The sequence below is a fragment of the Prionailurus bengalensis genome, chromosome B1 (assembly GCF_016509475.1).
Source record: "Prionailurus bengalensis isolate Pbe53 chromosome B1, Fcat_Pben_1.1_paternal_pri, whole genome shotgun sequence".
NCBI classification, from domain to species: domain Eukaryota; kingdom Metazoa; phylum Chordata; class Mammalia; order Carnivora; family Felidae; genus Prionailurus; species Prionailurus bengalensis.
Genome location: NC_057344.1, coordinates 49,201,972 through 49,223,115, shown reverse-complemented (window position 1 = coordinate 49,223,115; position 21,144 = coordinate 49,201,972). Strand labels below are relative to the sequence as shown.

The window sequence follows — 21,144 nt, the reverse complement described above, 5'->3', positions numbered from 1 at the left end:
AAGCACAGTATGCTCAAGGAACGCCTTACAGGTGGCGGAACTAGTATGTGAAAGGTGGAGGAATTCGGGTTCATTTCCAAGTAAAATGAGCTTCTACTCAGTGTCAAGTACTGTGAATAGCACAGTGAACACCTGTGAAGAAGGCAAACGGTTTCTGCTGCCAGGGAACCCATAAGGCGGTGATGGGTGGCAGATACAACCAATACATAAGCCTCAAGATAAGACTGCCCACTCGGTGAAAGTTCTGCAAATATAGTCGGCCAAAGGTGTTTTTCTTTCAAGAAGTCAGAGTTTTCTCGCTGTGTCTTCCAACCACGAATTGCCCTAGCTCCATCTTTCCTTCTCAACCCCCAAGTCAATAAAGCCTCTTAGCCCGCCTATAACTTCCTCCTCGCCAGGATTAAAGATGGCGCCGACGGGCTGGCGTTATGACGCGACCCGACGTCCGCCGGAAGTGAGCGAGGAGTTCCGGGGGACAGGCGGCCTCCGCGCTTCTGGTATCCTGGTATCTTGCGAGTTGAGTGCTGCTACTCCGCGCTGGAGTCGCTGTGCCGCCGCCGGGATCATGGTGTTCTACTTTACCAGCAGCAGCGGTGAGTGGGCGCCGTGACCTCCTCAGTCACAGCTCGACAACGGGGCTCCGAAGCCGGGACCCCCAGGCTGCTGTTCAGCCTGCACTTCGCCTAAAGCGCCTCCTCGTCACCGGGTGCTTCTTCCCGCCCCTTCTCGGTCCCCACTTGGGTCTGTCCCTGTCGTCCCCGTGTGCCCCTGACCACGGCCTGGGGGGAGGTAAATGGACCGTCACACCTGCTGTCTTTGCATTCGGAAGTTCTTTTCCTTCGGAGAGACCTCCTTTCGCTATCTGGAATTGGGCAGAGTTTGTGGGCTTCTTCACACCCCCATCCCAGGTCTCACCCTCACCTCCTTAGCCTTTATTCTGGCTGCGTCCTGGTAATTATCCACTTTGAGGGAGAAAGGAAATACCTGCCAAGAACTCTGCCTTACAGGAAGGGCACCGTACCGTTCTAGGATAGGGTGGTAGGGCTTGGAAGGCAACAGAAAACGATAAAAAGAGGCAGAGTTGATGTCCCAGATATCAAAAATTGATATGTGATAGTGTTTCTGAATTGTCTTTGGCTGACAAGAAAAGGGTGCTTTTAGTTTCCAGGAAATGGTATGGTCTGGACCTCGTTTTTCCTGCTTATGTTGTTCCCTTTGCCTGGTCAATCCCCAGTTAACTTCCTTTAGACAACTCTGGCCCATCTTTTTCAAATGCCTTTCCCGACCTAACTCCCCCCCCCCCCCAGAGATTGCTTAGATAAACCTCTTTGGGGCACCCCACTAACACCGCATGTGTACCTTTGGCGTTGCTCTTATATAGTATTAAATGCTGTCTGCTTGATCTGGATAGAGTGTAAACTTCTTGAGGACAGGGGCAGGATCTCCTTATCTTGTTTCCCTAGCCTAGTGCCTGGCTCATAGCACTTAATAAATGCTTGTCGAATAAACTAATGTTTGTTTGTTTGTTTTTTAACTTAGTCAAAACGCATGCTATTCTATTGCTACTCTCACTTCTTGCTTGTAAAAGGTGAGATTTAAGTTTAACTAGTTCCATGTTGTTTTTGTGGGTTCGAATAGGGTGATACTGTAAAGATGAGAACAGTAAGACCCAAGGAATCTGTAATACAGATAGCCTCCAGTCACCCCTCCTATACCATCACACTGCCACATCGCACCATTTTGTTCAGTCTAGACTGCCACAGTGTGCCATAAGCTATTTCTCTGCCTTTATAGATTTGGCTTGTTTTACCCATATTATTAAAATTATCAAAAATGAAATTCACACTAGCCTGAAAAAATCGTTACAGGCCCCTGGTAGCATTTTCATCCTTCGTCTTTTCTGTTCTGTTTGCATCAATTTTTAGCTTCCCAACAACACAGATATCCGTACAGGCTCAACAATGGAATAAAAAAATACAGGCTTGGGGGGGGGGGGGGGGGCAGTGCCTGGGTGGCTCAGTTGGTTGAGTCTGACTTCAGCTCAGGTCATGATCTCCTGGTTTGTGAGTTTGAGCCTCGCATCAGGCTTTCTGCTGTCAGCGCAGACCCCACTTAGGCTCCTCTGTTCCATTCTCTTCCCCCCCCACCCCCCGCTCACTTTGAAAAATGAATCAACATTAAAAAAAATACAGGCAGCGTATATAGGTACTAAATGTATTTTATGCTAGCTGCCTAATTCTCCTTAAAACCATTCTAAATTTTTTGAGCACTAGTCATACTTACCCAGGTGCCCACAGATTATGGGTCATATTTTTCTCATTGGCTTCTATTATAAGGTCACAGTTGCTTCCTGTTGGAAAAATATTTGGTCTTTAACAAAAGTGCACTTGTGCAGCAAATCTTTTAAAACTACAAAGTTAATGGAAAAATTGTAACCTTTTCAGTTAAATAGTGGTAAAACTACATAATTCCATTACAGAAAAGAGCTTGAACATACAGAGTCTTCAGGAAATGACTTCTTATAGAGAGCCAAGCATTTCAACCAACTTATGGTTTACCATTTAAAAAAATTTTTAAAGATATTCTTTAATTTTTTTAATATTTTATTTTATTTTTGAGAGAGGGCGAGGGAGGGGCAGAGAGAGGGAAACAAAGAATCTGAAGCAGGTTCCAGGCTCCGAGCTGTCAGCACAGAGCCTGATGTGGGGCTTGAACCCACAAGCTGTGAGATCATGATCTGAGCTGAAGTCAGGTGCTTAACCCACTGAACCACCCAGGTGCCCCACTGTTTAAAAATTTTTTAAATGGGGAGAAAATCTCAGGGTTTTTTTGTTTTGTTTTGTTTTTCTGCCTTTCCTTTTAAAATTAGTATCTGACTAAAATCTCTTTAACTTCATTCATGTTCCATGACCTGTCATAATGGAATAATGAAACATTAGCCTTTCTGTATTTCCACTGTCTAATTCAAGACCATCTGATTTATGGACCCACAAGGTATCAGCACTTAGCTCATTGAGTCCTTCTGTACTTTTAGTACCTTTTAATTGCATCTATCTCCAGATAGATTGTTCTGTAAATTATGAAATTATCAGAGTCTCTAAAGAGGACTGGTGCTATACCTGAATCCAGTACCTTCAAGATAATTACTTCCCATACTAATCAAACATACTATTTGGGCAAGAATAACAAAAGTACTAGAATAATTCAATTTACTTTTCTTTCATCCTTATTAACATAGACAGGAACTTCATTGAGACTTCTTGCTCCTTTTTGTTTTTAATTTTCTATTTTGACTAATTTCAGTCTTTAAGAAAAGTTCGAAAATAATAAAAGATTTCCTTTATAACCTCTCCCCCAGATTCTAACATTTTAACTTCTGTTTCTTTCTTTTCCTTTCTCTTTACCTCTCTCTCCAAACACACATTTTTTTCTTGAACCGTTTGTTGGTAATTTGCAGTTTACCCCTAAATACTTCAGGTCCCCCCCCCCAAAATCACAAAACATTCCTCATTATCAAAATTAGGAAATTAACATTGCAGCAATACTATGATATAATCAGCAGTTTTCGTTCAGTTTGCATTAGTGTCCTAATGCATTTATAACAAAGGGCAATTACCAATCATTGTTTCATTCCACTGTCATTCATTATTCTTTAGTCTATTCTAATCTGGAGCAGTTGCTCAGCCTTTGCCTTTCATGACACTGTTGTTGAATTATTTTGTAGAATATTCTTCAGTTTGCATTTGAGTTATGTTCTTAATCACCTCATTTTATAGGTCAACCGTCCAAACAATAGTGTGTCGTTCTCTTGGCTGTAATTTAGATGGCTTAGCCTGCACAAACAGCTTTATTTTATTTTAGTCATTTTAAAAATTACTTTCAGTCTGATTACAAAACCATCTATATATTTCATAAGTAAGCTAGCCAAGGTAAGTATTGTTAACAGTTATATGTATATTTTCCATACATATACAGAAAATAGGTGCATATATTAAAAATATATTTGTAAACATGTACATACAACTATATATTCATTTTTTTACAAATTGAATCTTGCTTTATATATACAAAAATGCTGTTCTATTTAATTGCTACCTTTTCTTTTCAGTGGGTGCCTGGTATTTGTTTATGGATATTCTATAGTGTGTTTAACCAGTCTCAATTAATGAGTGTTTAGTTTGTAAAAAGAACATCATTGCTTGATAGAGTAATTATATTATGTACTTAATGGTGACATTGTAGGATCAAAGGGTGAATATTGCTAGGTCGTGCAGAGAGAATCTGAAATGGTTTTATTTCTGCACTTCTGGCATTTGTTATAATGGCTGTTCTGGCTATGCTGAGGCCTTACCAAGCTAATGTAATGCTCAATTATAGGCAGATATTTCTGTCAATGCAAATACTCTCTCCTTTCCAATTAGTTCTCTCAACTACTTCCAAGTAATTTTGAGTTGTAGTCATTATAACTGTTGACTGAAAGATACGAGATTTTTCCCTCCCCAAGAGAGGCAACTATGATAATTTAGAGAACTTCTCATTACTGGAAGTACAGGCAATTTATTTAAGAATTTATAAATGAAAGAGTGCTGCTCCCTGGCCTTTAGAGCTCCACTCACACATCCTGGTTCTGTGCTGTCTAGCGACAGTCAACAAACTGCCCAGACTAGGGGCCCGGTGACCATTAATTCAGGAGTTTTGCTACAAATGGGGTCAAACAAGTTTTGGTAGACTAGCTTGGAAGCCCGAACCCAGATAGAATTTCAATTAAGAAAGTTAACTTTTTAGTTGACCCCAGATGGAAGATGCCTACATTAAAAGACACTAGCTTAGTAAAGCAAATGTCATTTCTAAGGTAAGCCATACCTAGAATATTCAGTTTGACTTACACTGAGTTCCTAACACTGAGTTCACATTGGAAATAGTTGGAGATCCTTTAAAAAAACACTATTGCTTACCCACCAGAGATTTGGATTTGGTTAGTCTTAATGAAGCTGGGACACAATTAGGTGGTTCTAACGCGTAATGAGGGTTCAGAATCACTGATTTAGAAGATGTTTGAAAATTGTGTTTCCCCAGAATAGGTTAGGAGCCCATTATAATGTGTAGCACACCTGGAAAAAACTAATATTGGCTAAATAAAATAGTGAAAAGGCTTAGCTAAGTATAGGAACCTATTTTTAAATGGTTGAGGTGAATGTTGGGTTTTTTGTTTCGTTTTGTTTTTAACTCTTTTGAAGACGGCAAAATTATGGGACTAAACTGGAGTTGTATTAAACTATGTCCTGATGAAAGTAGGGAAGTAGCTTCTATAGTAAGGATCAGTGAACGTTTCCTCTTTGGACCCAGTAGTAAATATTCTAGACTGTGAGCCACATCTCTGTAGCTTTATTCTTCTTCATTTTGTGTTTTCGACTCTTTAAAAATGTAGAAGTCATTTCTTAGCTTGTGTGCTGTCCAAAGACAGGGCTGGATCTGACCTACAGGCCATGTCTTGCAACCCCTAACCGAAGCATTTGTCACTTGATTTTCCCATGAAGCAGTTTTGCTGGGGATGAAGTTATCTAACTGTTTTTTATATTTTTGTTTTGTCTTAGTTAACTCATCTGCTTACACTATTTACATGGGAAAGGATAAATATGAAAGTAAGTTTTCAAAAGCATTTGATTTTGAAATTTCCAACAGGTAAGTGTCAATTGCCCCCTCCCCCCACCCCACATGGTTGGTTGGATATGAGTTTTCAACTAACTACTACTAGTTAGGCCCATTAACTCCAGTGGGTTTCCTTTCCTAGAATTTAGTTATATCAAATAACATTAGAGCCTCTTGGACCATTTGTTGCTGATTAGAAAGTTAACTTTATTAAGAGTTTTTGTGGTATCATTTGATTTAGGGTGATATGAATCAGGTTAACCTATGCTAGTTTATGTCAAGTAAAAATAATCGGTGACTTGGTTGAAAAGCTCATTTTCTGTACATTTTTACCACATTTAGGAATAGAGGAAACATATCTATTGTTTTTTGAGGCCGAAGATGGCTCTTTTTGAGTCATGAAATGTTAACAGTTTTTTCAGACTTTATTGACCACTCTCCTCAGAATGAAATACATTATTCCATATTGCATACATTTATGTAACTAAAACAAAAATTTACAAAAAATACCCATACTCTTCGCTGTGCCCTCTTGTTTTGTTTTTAAAAAGCTAGTCTCAACCTGCTCAATTAATTTTTTTACCCACTAATGAATTTGAACTAAAGCTTAAAAGGAAAAACCGTTTAAGGGGATGGCCTTTTGACTGCACGAGTGAAGAGGGAGAAGTTTAGCTTTCTTGCTCTAGAGCATTGAGTTGACAGCACTGGGCTGAGGGAGAAAACATCTGCAACAAGGGAGCTTGGAGAAATGACAGAATTACACTTCTTCATGCTTGGAGAAGATACAATCGTTCTTCTCACAGGGCTAGTGTAATTTCCTAGAAAAGACAGCCCTGAAGTCTGGCCCATCTGGGTTAAAATCCCAGCTCCTAATAAAGTAGCTATAGTTACTTAACCTCTTTGAACCTCACATTGCTGAAATGGAAGAAGAGGATCATGGGACAGTATCTGCCTTGCAGGGTCGTGAAGGTGAAATCAAAGAGCCTGGGTAAAGTGCCTGGCCCAGGGTGGGCACTCAGTAGTGGCAGCTGTCACCACTGGAGCTTCTTTAGCTCTTTTTCCCCCCTACAACCATCAGTGTCTGTTCTAGGTGCAGTTTGAAACTGACAACAGTTTAAACTTGATTCTTTAAAAGAGACAAGGATAACATTCTTCAGTATGGGACATTTGACATTAATGAAATAAGTAAGGCCAAAAATTAAAAGATGTCAAAGAACAATAATGTTATGTATAACTATGATATGTGTAAATGTATAACTGTATAATTAACGCATATATGTGATTAACATACAACATAACATAAACATATATGTATGCATAACATAAAAAATAATGAACGTGTATAAAACATGTATAAAATATATAATGTGATATATGTAATAGCTATGGAAATCTTATTTTTAAATTTTTTTTGTTTAATTTTGAGAGAGAGAGTGTGAGTGGGGAGTGACAGAGAGAGAGGGGGACAGAGGATCCAAAGTGGGCTCCACGCTGACAGCAGTGAGCCCAGTGTGGGGCTCAAACTCACAAACTGAAATCATGACCTGAACCAAAGTCAGACCTTCAATCAACTGAGCCACCCAGGCACCCCGATATTTAAATATATATAGTTCTTAATCAGATCTATATAAATGGTTTAGAACTGTGTGGTAATACTGGTTACCATAAGGCAGAATCAGAATAAGCAAGCCTGTTACATCCTAGCCAAGAGAAAAAAACCAGCAGAATAAAATAACTAATTTTTAAACAGTTTTTCCTTATAATGAATTCATGACATTGTCTCTAGTCTGACTTAATGGAGGCACCCAGTCTGCAGTATACTTGTTTTTATATTTCTCTTAGTAACTCCTACATCATCAGAGGCAACTTGTATTTTTTCGTAGCCCCATCCTGATGAATGTAGCTGAGCAGGGATGCTAGCTCCTTGTATTACCAAGAGCAAGGAGGCTGTTTATAACCAGCCATGGTTATCTGCAGTAGATACGGATCCACACCTAACCAAATCTGCTTTCCTTTCTACCATATCAAGGATGCTAACCCAAGACTTAGGTTACTGAGAAGCACCTAAAGGAGAGCTGCTACGTATGGTTGCCTGGGTTTTGCACCGTATAACTCTGGGCAGGGGACTTGATACATTTCTTACAGTGAAGGACTGCCTTGATACTAGCTCACACTGCTGGGCTGCTAGTGTTACTGACCTAAGGCAGCTGTGCCAGTGACATTCCCACCAGGTCTCTTTTTTCCTTCCATTTTAGTTCAGTGTTTGCTAGAGCTTATCTGTGTGGACCCATACGCCAGCCTGTCTGAGCATCCAAAGAGGAAGATGGAATCTCTGTTTTCATAGTATTAAAGGTGGAGAGGCACATGCAAAAACAAGTATTCGATCATTTTGCTCTGCACCTAGAAACTGCTCTCAAAAATAAAGTCTAATTTAGGGGCGCCTCTGTGTGGCTCAGTTGGTTGAGCAGCAGACTCTTTTTGACTCAGGTCATGATCTCATGGTTCATGAGTCCGAGCCCCACATCGGACTCTGCGCTGAGCATGGAGCCTGCTTAAGATTCTCTCTCCCTCTCCCTCCCCCTCCCTGCTCACTCACGCACTCTCAAAAAGAAAGAGTAAAATAAAAAATGTCTATTTTAAAAAGTATAGGTGAAATGAAGCAACATGAATAAGTGCTGTAGAAGTAGAAGAGGGGGCAGCATAAATGTGATTAGGGAGAGCCAAGGAGGAGCAGGTTAGGTTGGGCTTGACGTAGAATCCTTTAAATGTCTGTTGTAGGAATTTATATCTACAGATATAAATCTAAATATAGAATTTATGTCTGCAGATGTAAATTTAGATTCTTTCTAGAGTCCACTTGAGTCGAGTTTTGCTGTCATTTAAATGTATGTAGAGGGGTGCCTGGGTTGCTGTGTCGGTTAAGAGTCCGACTTTGGCTCAGGTGGTTATCTCACTGTTCGTGGGTTCAAGCCCAACTTCAGGCTTCATGCTGACAATGCAGAGCCTGCTTCGTATCCCCTGTCTCCCCTCTCTCTCTGCCCCTCCCCCACTCTGTCTCTCTTAAAATAAATTTTAAAAAAGTAATAAAATGTATGTGGGAAAAAAAAACCCCAGGAGCCCTTGGAGTCATTTGGAGGTGCCAGCTTTCCTAGATTGCTTTGTAAAAAAGAGATTACATTTTTTTTTTCAACGTTTATTTATTTTTGGGACAGAGAGAGACAGAGCATGAACGGGGGAGGGGCAGAGAGAGAGGGAGACACAGAATCGGAAACAGGCTCCAGGCTCTGAGCCATCAAGCCATCAGCCCAGAGCCCAACGCGGGGCTCGAACTCACGGACCGCGAGATCGTGACCTGGCTGAAGTCGGACGCTTAACCGACTGCGCCACCCAGGCGCCCCAAGAGATTACATTTTTAAAGCACCCTATTCCCTAGTGCTCCTAGCACATCATACTTATTCCTGATAGCCTTGATGACTTCAGCCTAAGGGCTGGATGGAACATCAGTGCATTTTTAATTGAATAATTTACTTTCTTTCACTAAAAAGCTTTCAGATGTTTTCCTTTTATTAGCCAGCAGGTGTCACCAGGAGGCCAAACATTGCCTGACTGAGGAAAAGAGGTTTTTAAATTTCCCTTTCCTTTTTTTGATTACTTGTTGGCTATTGGCTCAGCTTCCCATGTAAGCTAATACAAAGCCCTTCAGAAAATGTATGGTGTCTGCAGTTTTTAAAAAATTTTTTTTAGCATTTGTTTATTTCTGAGAGACAGAGAATGTGAGCAGGGGAGGGGCAGAGAGGGAGACACAGAATGGAAAGCAGGCTCCAGGCTCTGAGCTGTCAGCACAGAGCCCAACGTGGGGCTCGAACTCACAAACTGCGAGATTATGACCTTAGCTGAAGTCAGTGGCTTAACTGACTGAGCCACCCAGGCACCCCTACTGTCTGCAGTTTCTAAGATTATCCAAGATTTATCATCCTTTTACTTTTCTGGAAAATGAATACCCCATTCAAGTTAGATAGATTATACTTTCTTGGGTACATTTTAAGTCATCACATCAATCATTTTGTTTACCTTATAATTTTTAACTTTGTATCTAATACTTTAATGCTTTTGTATTAGACACAATTCATTTCTAATTATTAGCATGGCTATTCGTGTGTATAGGTCTTACCTTTCTGTAGTGATATATGTTATTAGTCTTAAAAATACAGAAGTATACATTTTGAACTAATAATTTACCTTTTAAAAATATAAATATGCTTTAAGGAAATAATCGGGAATATGAACATATTTATTTTAAAAATAGTTACTGAAGCATTTGTAATTAAAACAGCCCAGGGGTACCTGGGTAGCTCAGTCAGTTAAGCATCTGACTTTTGACTTAAGCTCAGGTCATGATCTCCCCGTTTGTGGGTTTGAGCCCCACGTCAGGTTCTGCATTGACAGTGCAGAGCCTGCTTGGGATTCTCTGTCTCTTCCTTGTTCTCTGCCCCTCCCCTGCTTGCTCTCTCTCTCTCAAAATAAATAAATAAAGTTTAAAAAAAAAACAAAACGTGAACAATAGAAAAGTTTATTCATATGGTAGAATTAGGTAGTCATTGTTTCCAAAGACCTTTTTACTTTTTAATTTTACTTTTATCTAAGAAATACATAGCTTAAGAATTCAAATAGTAACAGAATATGTATCATAATAATATTTTCTATCCTGTCCTTGTTTTGTCCTGCAGAGACAGTTACTTTTAACTTATAGCTATTTCTTCTATTTTATTTTTATTTTCATATGTGACAGAATTTTAGGTGATTTCTATTTCCTTTTTTATACTTCTGGTGGTGGTTTTATTTTCTAATTTTCTACTATTTTATAATTAAGAGGTCTCTTTTAAGAAGTAAAACACAGTTCACTGATGAACAAAACCATTTTGACAAATAAGTTTATTACAGTGAATCAATTTCCCAAGACCTCATCTAACCTCTCAGCTGCTCTAATTTGAAGTTTAACTAACTTTTAATAGATATATCTTTGGGGGTGCCTGGGTGGCTCAGTCGGTTAAGTGTCCGACTCTTGGTTTTGGCTCAGGTCATGATCTCACAGCTTGTGAGATCGAGCCCCGCATCAGGCTCCATGCTGACACTGCAGAGCCTGCTTGGCACTCTCTCTCTCCCTCTCTGCTCCTCCCCCCTAAAATAAATAAATACAATTAAAAAAATTAGAAATATCTTGAACTTTCTTTTAAGTATTATAAAAATTATATCAATTATGACAACTCTAAAAACTATTTTTACAAATTTTTTTTTCTCTATTTTCAGGCATCAAAGCCTCTCTCAACTACTCTTTTCTCCATTAAGGGAGAGAAACAGTTGTGGGAAGGATTGGTATAAACTTTGGCATATTTTCATTTGACAAGTTTTTTTTTTTTTTTTAACCTTTTCTTTGTTTTCTTGTTTCTCACTCTAGACGAAGATCTAATAAAGTATGGCTGGCCTGAAGATATTTGGTAAGTAACAATTTCGGTTCTGCTTTCTATGCATTACATACTTTCTCGGATTTGGCCAACCACCTCACTTTTATGATGAAAACTGAAACTCCTACTTTGTGTTTTGTTCATGTTTGGTGGTAAGTAGCTGACTGCCAGCTCCCTTCATTTCTAATCGCCATGTCAACTGGGGATGATGTCTCAGCAACCCTGAGGTTGGAGGCCGGACCTCAGAAGCTTTCTTTTACCTCATGATGTGTCTTCTCAGAGTGGTTTCGTGAGACTGCCACACTCACGTGCTCAGACCACTCTTCTCGAGGAGATGGATGAAGGCTTCACAAGAAGTGGTGAGGGAAATAGAAGCTTCCATGTGGATGGAATAGATAGGGCATCTGACCAGGTCCAGCTTTATAGAAAACACAGGCTGGGTTCCCTTTGTCTTCTCAACTCCCTCATGAGGTTAGTCCTGTCTCAATCCAGGCTCTACCCCCTCTTTCTAAAATATTTTCTGGAAATTTAAAAAATAATAATCATGCTTTCTTTGCCTTCTGAGATAATTTAATTTGCTCCTCACAAAACCCAGCCCAGAAAGCAATGACAGAACAAACCAAAAACTCACTTTAGTTTTATTCTTTTCTTTTTCTAACTGCCTTAGAATGCCACGTGGGAGTTTCTACCACTCAGACCTGGAACCTTTTAGGAGGACCTGGACTCCCGTTACTTTGATGTAACACTCTCGGACTCAGTTTGCTGAGTCCTGGTGCCTAATTCTACACCTAGAGTGGGGTTTGGTCTCCACAACTCCACAAACACCCCTCTACCAAGTGCTGTCCCTGAAGATAAGCACATGGATCCTGTTTGCTTTAATGATAGTAATAATGAACACTGTCATTAGTTATTGAATACCTAACTAGATGCAAAGTATTGGCAGGTGTTTACCTTATTGATATACTCAATTTCACAGTGCCCTGTAAAATAGTTATTAGTACTGTGCCCATTTTTCAGATGAGGACACTAAGGCTAAAAGAAACTGAACAGATCTGCTGTGGTTGTTGCTGGCCCCCCAGCCGGCTCTAGTTCTGAATCACCAATTTTGTTCTTCCCTTAGGCTACTGCTCTTTGTCTGAGGGTGACTTCCTTCCTTCCTCAGGCCATTGCTGCAACTCTCTCCAGACCTCTTTTCTCCAAGTGTGGGCCCGAATCCTTCATTTAATTCCCTACAGAGACAGAGTTTAGGTTGTCACTTTTTAGGACAGTTGCTTGATTTTCAATGAAGTGGACAGCATTGGACATTTATTAGGAAAACTGTTACACAGAGACTAACTTAAAAAGCAGGAAATGCTTTCCTGTCTGCCATCTCTAACATCCACACTCCAGGAACCAAGAGGCATGACAAACCTGAGGAATTTTAGTCTTTTTTTTTTATCTGCCCCCTGTCCCAGCACAGGCCCATCTGCTGAGCTCAGGTAACAAGTGTCATCAAGGGAGACACCGCTTGGTACCCCCTTCACTTCAGGTGTTCAGTTTGCACTGCTGAGGGCTTCTGGATTGAGTGCTGCTTCCCTTCCTAGAACCCTAGACCATAAGCCTCACGAGGACAGTGATCACTTGTTTTGTTCAGTCCCACATCCCGTTACCTAGCATAGGACCTGGCACCTGGTACGTGTTCAAAAAATATTTGTTGACTTCCTAATTAACTAACTCTTTGCCTGTGTAGAAATGATCTCTGCTGGACATTTCTTCACATAACTGCATTCTGGTGTCTCCATTTTGAGCACCTGTCACCAGGCTGGATTATTCCAGTTGTTCTTAAAACCCAGAGATCTCCAGATCCTGTCAAGGGAGATTAGAGCTACTGCATCTGTTATGTGGCTGCATCTGTTATGTAGTTATCTGCTGTGAAGTTTTAACATGTCAGGTTTGAAGCATAAACACCTGCATGGAAAAGGTTACATATCCAGATGTACCACAAAAGTCAATTTGCCACAGCCTTTTACCTGATTTTTTTTTTTTAACTTAAGTAAGTGGAAGAGAAATTTCCAATTTACAGCCTACGCCCTGTGTATTCTCAGTTGGGGGTTTTTGATTTCGTTATGGTTGACTATCTCCTGGAATGCTACTTAACCAAACTGGTGTCTACAGATACCCATTTTGACACCCTGAAATTCATGACTCTTGCTGGAAGTGATTGACTTTTACTTTGAGAAGCTATTCAAGGTCTGCTGTGAGGTAGAATAGCCAGCCCTAAATTTCAAGACTGTTGTGTCAATCCTGGAAACATTCCTGGGCATGCTAAGAATGATTCAGTTGATCGATATCCCCAAGGCACATTTCAACCTGGTTCACTCTGAGGTAAACCTTAGAACTTCACCTGCGTGGATATCAACATCTGAGTTTATACCAGAAAACACCTTTAAGGAAAGGATTTTCCCAGGACTAAATGAGAATGGAACTGAATTTATCTTTAAGCAAAAGAAGATAGAAATAGTGTGTGTTTACTGCCTCCAAACCCCCAAAGAATAGTATCTCCAGGGACCCCACTTTCAGGAGTTCAATGGCCCAGCTTCTGAGGCCCTGCGTCCGCATCCCCAGGTCATTGGTGCTCATTTACTGAACTTTTTAGTCTCTGTATTCAGTAAAGAAAACAGTGATTAAGTAGGGAGAGGACGATAACAAGGACCAGAAGGAACTAGGGAACGATACTGCGCATAATTTAAACTTTTCAGAGTAAACATTTTGGGAGGTTTGGAAAGGTTTTTTTTAAGGAACCTCCCCAAGATAGTTTGTTTAGAGAGCTGGCTTTTTTGATTTACAGTGCAACCAAAGCCCCACACTTCCACACATTCCCCCTGCCCTTGTAGCAATATACCTCCCAGCCTGGAGTTGCTCTGTGCATCAGCAGTGATATTCCCGTGTGTGTTTTAGGATTTCGATTACTTATGTATGACTCCATCAGATAGACATTGAATTATTTATGTATTTCTTTGGACAAAATTCCATGTCAGACCTTTAAGAAAAATCAGGATACAATTGATTTACTATGGGTATGTAGGAAAGAGTTGTTATAAATAGAGAATTAGCTTAAGACAAGTCAGAATGGGGCAAGTTACTTTTCAACTGAACTTGCTTCCTAAGATCCTGAAAGAGGATAATTAGATACATAATTTCTGGATTTGCAAAAACACATTTTTTTTTCAGTGGAAAAGGCCAAGCTAAAGACGGTAATCAGTAGGAATCTCTTATAGGGAATATAAATTTTATATGAGAAAAATAAATCAATGTCCAATTCTGGTTACCAGTAATGGGTAATACTAAAACCTAGAGGGGGCGCCTGGGTGGCTCAGTCTGTTAAACATGAAACTCCAGCTCAGGTCATGATCTCACGGTCTGTGAGTTTGAGCCCCACATTGGGCTTTGTGCTGGCAGCTCAGAGCCTGGAGCCTGCTTTGGATTCTGTGTCTTCCTCTCTGTCCCTCCCCTGCTCATAGTCTCTCTAAAACGAATACATGTTAAAAAAAAAAAAAAAAAAAAAAAACACAACAAAAAAAACCTAGAGGTATCACAGACTGCCAAAAATGTGGAGTATTTTTCTGTATCCATGGTGACTAGCAAAATGCTTAACTTCCTTAAGAGGGCATTAGAAACAGCATAATCTTTTTTTTCTTTTTTAACGTATATTTATTTTTGAGACAGAGAGAGACAGAGCATGAACAGGGGAGGGTCAGAGAGAGAGGGAGACACAGAACCTGAAACAGGCTCCAGGCTCTGAGCCATCAGCACAGAGCCTGACGCGGGGCTTGAACTCACGAACGGCAAGATCATGACCTGAGCTGAAGTTGGACGCTTAACCGACTGAGCCACCCGGGCACCCCAGAAACACCATAATCTTACCATTTGTATAGAATCATGCTGTACACATCTTACAGTAGGCATGAGTGTGTGACCATTTTCACTTCTAAAAACACATTAATGCTAAGAAAATGTCTAGAGAAATATATAATGGGGTGTAGTGGTGCCTCCTTAGGGTTTTACTGAGCACTCTTCAGTCTGGAAAGGTGAGGAGTAAGGAAGAGATGACTAATGTTATCAGAATCCCAAAGTGACCATCATGTGTTACCGTTGTTTGTTGTGACAATTCTGGGGCATCTCTGGAAGCTGGAAAGAGGGAATGTCAACTTTATTTGGTAAATATCTCCAAATGTTAGACTAGGGTGTAAAAGGAATTAAGTTTAGAAAGATTTCTTTCAATTGGTGGATGATAGAGGCTTAATGAAAGGTAAATTTAGGACATTGGGATTTTTTAGGACTGTATCATAAAGGGCAATCCCCGTGCTTTCCCAGAAAACATATTAGTGCCATTGTCAGATACAAGGAGGGATGAATTGTTGGTCTGACCCATTTTATGGCTCGTCCAACTCTGTACTTCTCTTTGGATTGTTTTTGAACTTAGGACGTCCCAAACCATTCCTCTCATCTTTTTTCCCAAACTGGTGCCTTCTCCACCTGTAAAGTATTTTCCTCTATAGTCCTGCCGGTCTCCCAGGCTTGCAACACCATGGATCTTGATGACTTCTTTCATTCCCTTCTCTCCTCACCTGAAATTCCTTTCCCTGTGTTTTCTCTACGACCTGTGTTTTAGTCAGATACCCTCTGAGTCTCAGTTCATCAGTGAAGTTTGTGATCACTGATAGCTCTTTCTCACTTGAAACAAAATTGCCCTTTCCAAGGCATTTCCATTTATTGTCTCTAGTATTCAGCTTGGCACTTAGTCTCATGCAGCTGCAGAACTTGCCCTGTTTACCTTACCTCTCCCAGTTGACAGCCCTTTGGAGGCAGTGATCGTGTTTTTACTCCCCATGGTGCTTGACATGTGGTAAGCACTGAGTTAATACTTTTTGGATTGGAATGCTTTAAATGCAAGGGGCCTGAGGAGATGGTTGTCTTGTACCTCTTGCTAAAAGTAGTTTTCATTCTTTGTAGGTTTCACGTGGACAAACTCTCTTCGGCTCATGTATACCTTCGATTACATAAGGTAACTGGATTTAAACATGGACTCATGCTTTTTCTTTAGTGATGAACATCCTCTCTTGTCCTCTGTCCTTTTTTTTTTTTTTTTTTGGCAGTTAAATTGCTTAAAACAATAAATATATGCAAAAGATAAAAAAGGTAGCAAATGAAGAGCTGTCCTACCCCTGACTCAGAAAATGACTAAGGGAAATTCTGGTGACTTTGAAACTTGAAAGGAGACATAGTGTACGTACCTTAGCTAGAACCACTGCCCTAATTATCCTGCAACTTTAGGTGTGTTGTTCGTCACCTCTGCTCTCTCTCCCTTTCATTTCAGTTGACAGTTCTGGACCTTCTGTCTTCTCCAGTGGAGATCACATGTGGTTCCTTTTTCTCACACTCATGTGGTTGTCCTGCCTCACCAAGGATAGATGTTCCCAGTTATCAGGGGCTTCTTTGGGACATTTAACACAGCATTATACTAGTAAAGGAAAAAGATGCAGTGTTTCCTAGTAACATAAGACCACTATTATTTCTAATGCCTTAACATTCGTATGTTTTATACAGTTGAATTATAGGGTATACGTACTTGGTATGTGTATTGCCTTTTTTTTTTTTTTTTAAATGTTCTATTTTGGAATGCTTTTAGATTTACAGAGAAGTTGCAGAAATAGTCTATACTACATGGGGTTCCCATATACCCCATGCCTGGCTTCCCCCATTGTTAACGTCTTAACATGACCATGGCAGATTTGCCAGAACCAAGAAAGCAACATTGGTATGTTACTGTTCACTAAGCTCCGGGCTCTATTTTGATTTCACCAGTTTTTCCGTTAATGTCCTTTTTCTGTTCCAGGATCCAGTCTAGTGTCCCATGTTGTATTTAGTTGTCACGTGTGCCTAGTCTCTGGTCTGTGATAGTTCACGCTCTGAAAGTGTGAGATTTTTCCCTGTTTTTCATGAGCATGGCAATTTGAGAAGTACTGGTCAGGTTTTTTTACAGAAGGCCCCTCAATTTGAGTTTATCCGATGTTTTTCTCATGACTGGAGTTACAGGTTTTGGAGGAAGAATAGCACAGGAGTGGAGTGCCCTCCTCATCACATCATGTCAGGGGCACGTGCATTAGTAGAATTTACCACCAGTGATGCTAACCTTCATCTCTTGGCCAGGCCAGTGTTTGCCAGGTTTCCTCCCCTCTCCCATACTCTGTTATTTGGACACAGATCACCGAGTCCAACCCGTACTCACAGGGGAGGGGATGGAATTAAGCTTCACTTCTTGGAGTGGGGAGTATCTACATAAACTTAGAAGGAAGATTCTATCTCTTCTCCCCTACATATTTAATACAGCAGTTTACATGTATCAGTATGGACTCATACATTTATTTTGTACTTCGGGTTATAATCGGTTCTATGTTATTTGGTTGCTGAAGTTGTTCCAGCTTTGGTTGGAGCTCTTTCAGCTTGGCTCCTGTGTTCCTTTGATATGCTCCTGTCCTTTTGGTTTTTGAGCACTTCCTTTCTGACACTCTAAGATGGTGTGGGCTCTTCTTGTATTTTCCCTGCCCCAGTCCTAGAATCGGGCCTTTCTCCAAGGAACCCTGATTCCTTTCACTGGGGAATTGTATTTAGGAGCCAAGATCTGGACTTGGTGTGCTCACTGCTCCTAGAGTGTCATTGCTTCTAAGCCCCCTCAGCAGATAGAGCTAGGAAGTACATGTATGTATATTAACCCACGTTAGTAATTCATGTGTTGGATTGTTTCTCTATCTGTATCTATGTTAAGCATGAGCTCAAACTGATGTCTGTGATGAATCTGTTATTATAGAGGCCATTCTAGTCTTTTCTCTTTGCTTCTCTATTCCTTCTCACAGTGAGAAGCCTGGTTCCCACCATCTACCATCTATTTGCTTTTTGACTCCCACTATATGTGGAAATGGCTTCAGATGTGTTAAGCTTTATCCCCATACGAAACAACTTTATCAACTAAAGTATGCTGTTTGTGTGCAATTATTTTTGTCTTTTTGCCTTACAGTTTCCAGTTGAAATGCTGTTTTCCAAAGTTATTTGTAAGCTGCTTTTTTTTTTTTTACCCCTTGCCTTTCAGTGATGTCATGCCATGTGCTCCAATTCTTTTGTCTCCATTTATATTCCATCCTGGTGATTGTATTATTACAACAATTTTTAATTCCCCTAGTTGATTGTATTACTCTTTAATGTGACAGTTTTGAAAACTTTTTCATGTTACTGTATTATTTTCATATTTATTGTTTTGACTGGTTGCTTTGAGTTCATATGCCACAGTTACCTGGCTCCCCTGTCAGAATATAAGTTGTTTATAGTTTTCAGCATCATGAATCCCCAACGCGAAGTTTTTTTATGAACCACTTTCTGTTTTTCTTTTTGAATTGGGTTTTTTTACAATAATTCTCGGGGTGCCTGGGTGGCTCAGTCGGTTAAACATCCGACTTCAGCTCAGGTCATGATCTCACAGTCTGTGAGTTCGAGCCCTGCGTCAGGCTGTGTGCTGACAGCTCAGAGCCTGGAGCCTGCTTTGGATTCTGTGTCTCCCTCTCTCTCTGCCCCTCCCCTGCTCATGCTCTGTCTCTGTCTCAAAAATAAAAACATTAAAAAAATTTTTTTTTCAGAAGCAGAATCACTGAGCCAGAAGATAGAAGCATTTGGGAGATGTTTCAAAGACCAGATTGCCCTCTAAAAATATTGCGCTAGCTTAAAATGCTACCTGACATATATACAGGTTTTCCAGACCTTCCTGGGATTTTATAACTTAAAAAATATGGCAACCTTTTGACAAATTTTCAATAAATGCAAGATGCTATTTCATTATGGTTATAATATTCACTTCTTAATTTACTAGCAAGGTTAAACATTGTGCCCCATCTTTATTTATACTGTTGATATTTTTGAGAACTGTGTTGTAAAGGAAAAGAGGAAGATTGTGAACTCTGTGCTGGAACAAAACTCTGGATTCTCCTTGGCAACTTCTTGCCATTTTGGAACTACTTTAAGTTTAGAGGAAATAAAGTATGGTATTACCAAGTTTCCTCTTGGTTCAGATTAAACTTTTTTCCTTTAGACTCTGTGTCAGAAAATGGAAGTAATAGCAGTAGTCCCAAGTTGACATTACCACCAGTTTCTCCTTGTGTGAAAAGAAATTTAATTTCACTTTCTTTTGGAAGCACATAATGTGCTCAGTAAAAATAAATGCTTTTTAGGGACCATTTACATGGTTGATCTGTATAGTAAACGGCATAGCCTTTTGTACTTAATAGGTACCAAGTACGTGTTAGTGATGGAATAAGACTAGAGTGGTTCAGGATCCAGACTGCTGGATTTGAATCCTGGCTCTGCTGCTTACTGGCTGTGTGACTTTGAGCAAGTTACCTAGCTGTGCCCGTTTTCTCATCTGTAAAAGGGAGCAATCGGTACCTATGTTACTGAGGATTAAGTGAGCTAGCATGACTGAGGCAGTTAGGATAATGCCTGGCACATGCTAAGCATTGTATGTGTTAATTTTGTTGTTGAATTCAATCCAGACTTTGAAGATCACAGATATTCAGCAGTATTCTTTCCTAGGCTGCTTTGGTTTTTGAAAACCCATAGAAGAGTCTCTAATCTCATTAACATGGATGGCACAAAGCCCACAGTTACATTCTGACGTTTACATATTGAGGGCACCTCACACTCTCCACAGAGTTTACTCTGACTTTACTCATAATGCTAAACTGAGTGATTTTTTTTTTAAGTCTGCTCATATTATATTAGAAGTAGCAAAACAGGAAGATGAGGTTGCTTTAGGAATACTGACAGACACAGGTATTAAGAAGGGCTATCAGGATGTAGCCTGACATCAAGGACCAAGAAAGTACGTTTCCATGAGAATTTCTTAAGCACCCTACTCTGGGCTCAGTTGCTACAACATGGCTTTAGCCCTGGGTTCATGTCTCACCTCTGTCCTGTCACTTACTAGATTTAGGGGACCTTGGCCCAGTTACTTAACCTTGCTAAGCTTCGTTTCTTCATTGCTAAAGTGAAGGTAAACTATTTCACATGGCTAGTTACTTAGTGCCTGGCACGTGGGTACTTAAAACATGGTAGCTGTTTTGTTTTTTAATTACTCATTTTGATTTATTTAGTGTAGGCTCAGTCTGCTTCTGTGTATTTTAGAAGTCCCTGAAGGCATCATATTATAACCTGGTGTAATGTTTGATATTCTTAATAATGACATTGTGTTATCAAGATGTGAAATTCAGAATCCTTTATTTTAGTGGTCAGAGAATTGGACAGCCTGAGATAGGTCATTAAAGTAATGGCAAACTTAAATCACTTATTTTTTGGTCACAATTTATGTATTTGAGAGATCCCCATTTTCAAACAAAAACAAATTTAGAAACATGATGGTATAAATTAGTCTCAAGTATTTAGTAGGAAGAACATTTCGTTCCCATACAGAAGTGCTTCTTTAATCCTATGCCTGGTTGGAGCCAGTACTGAGGTGATTCCATTGCTCTTGCCTCTGAAGTATTTTTGTTGTTTTGGGTTGGCTTTGCTTATTCAGCTTTGACTTTGTTACATTATCTGTACAGAAAATGAGTCAATATTATTTTTCCCTTAGGGTGGATGGTTGTATCTAACACACTAAGAGCTGAGTTTCTAATTAAGGCTGATAGATGACCTACCAGATGTTTGACAGCCAAAACTATGAGGTGTCTCTTTGTGAGCAGGGTCGTAAGGACCTCAGCAAAGAAGACTTCCACTTATCAAAAATAGGGCACCATTTCCCTACACGGTTTCTAGAAGTAAGAATGAAGAGAAGAAAGTAACAAGAAAGAGGGGAAAGTTACTCAGGCATAATTATAGTTAATATTGTGGTGTGGGGTTTTCAATACCCTTTTTCCTCACTTCTTAAGTGTTAGTATTTTCTGTATTACTTGTACTGCCTTCTCTCAAACATTCCCATAATAGACTTCATTTTTCAGTGTTCTGAAATATA

At 39.9% G+C, this 21,144-nt stretch overlaps 1 protein-coding gene across 3 annotated transcripts in view; it reads left to right on the top strand.

Annotated features, from left to right (window-relative positions):
* Positions 1-459: 459 nt before the first annotated feature.
* Positions 460-21,144, top strand: part of CCDC25 (coiled-coil domain containing 25) — a 41,262-nt gene continuing 20,577 nt past the window's right edge. The window contains exons 1-4 of one of the 3 annotated variants that reach the window (XM_043564763.1): positions 460-593; positions 5,595-5,642; positions 11,105-11,144; positions 16,104-16,155. In XM_043564763.1, the coding sequence (XP_043420698.1) occupies positions 566-593; positions 5,595-5,642; positions 11,105-11,144; positions 16,104-16,155 (168 nt within the window). In that variant the 5' untranslated portion in view covers positions 460-565. Of the gene's footprint in view, positions 594-5,594; positions 5,683-11,104; positions 11,145-16,103; positions 16,156-21,144 lie in introns of those variants that run through there. The other 2 variants (XM_043564782.1, XM_043564772.1) reach the window with 2 other exon arrangements.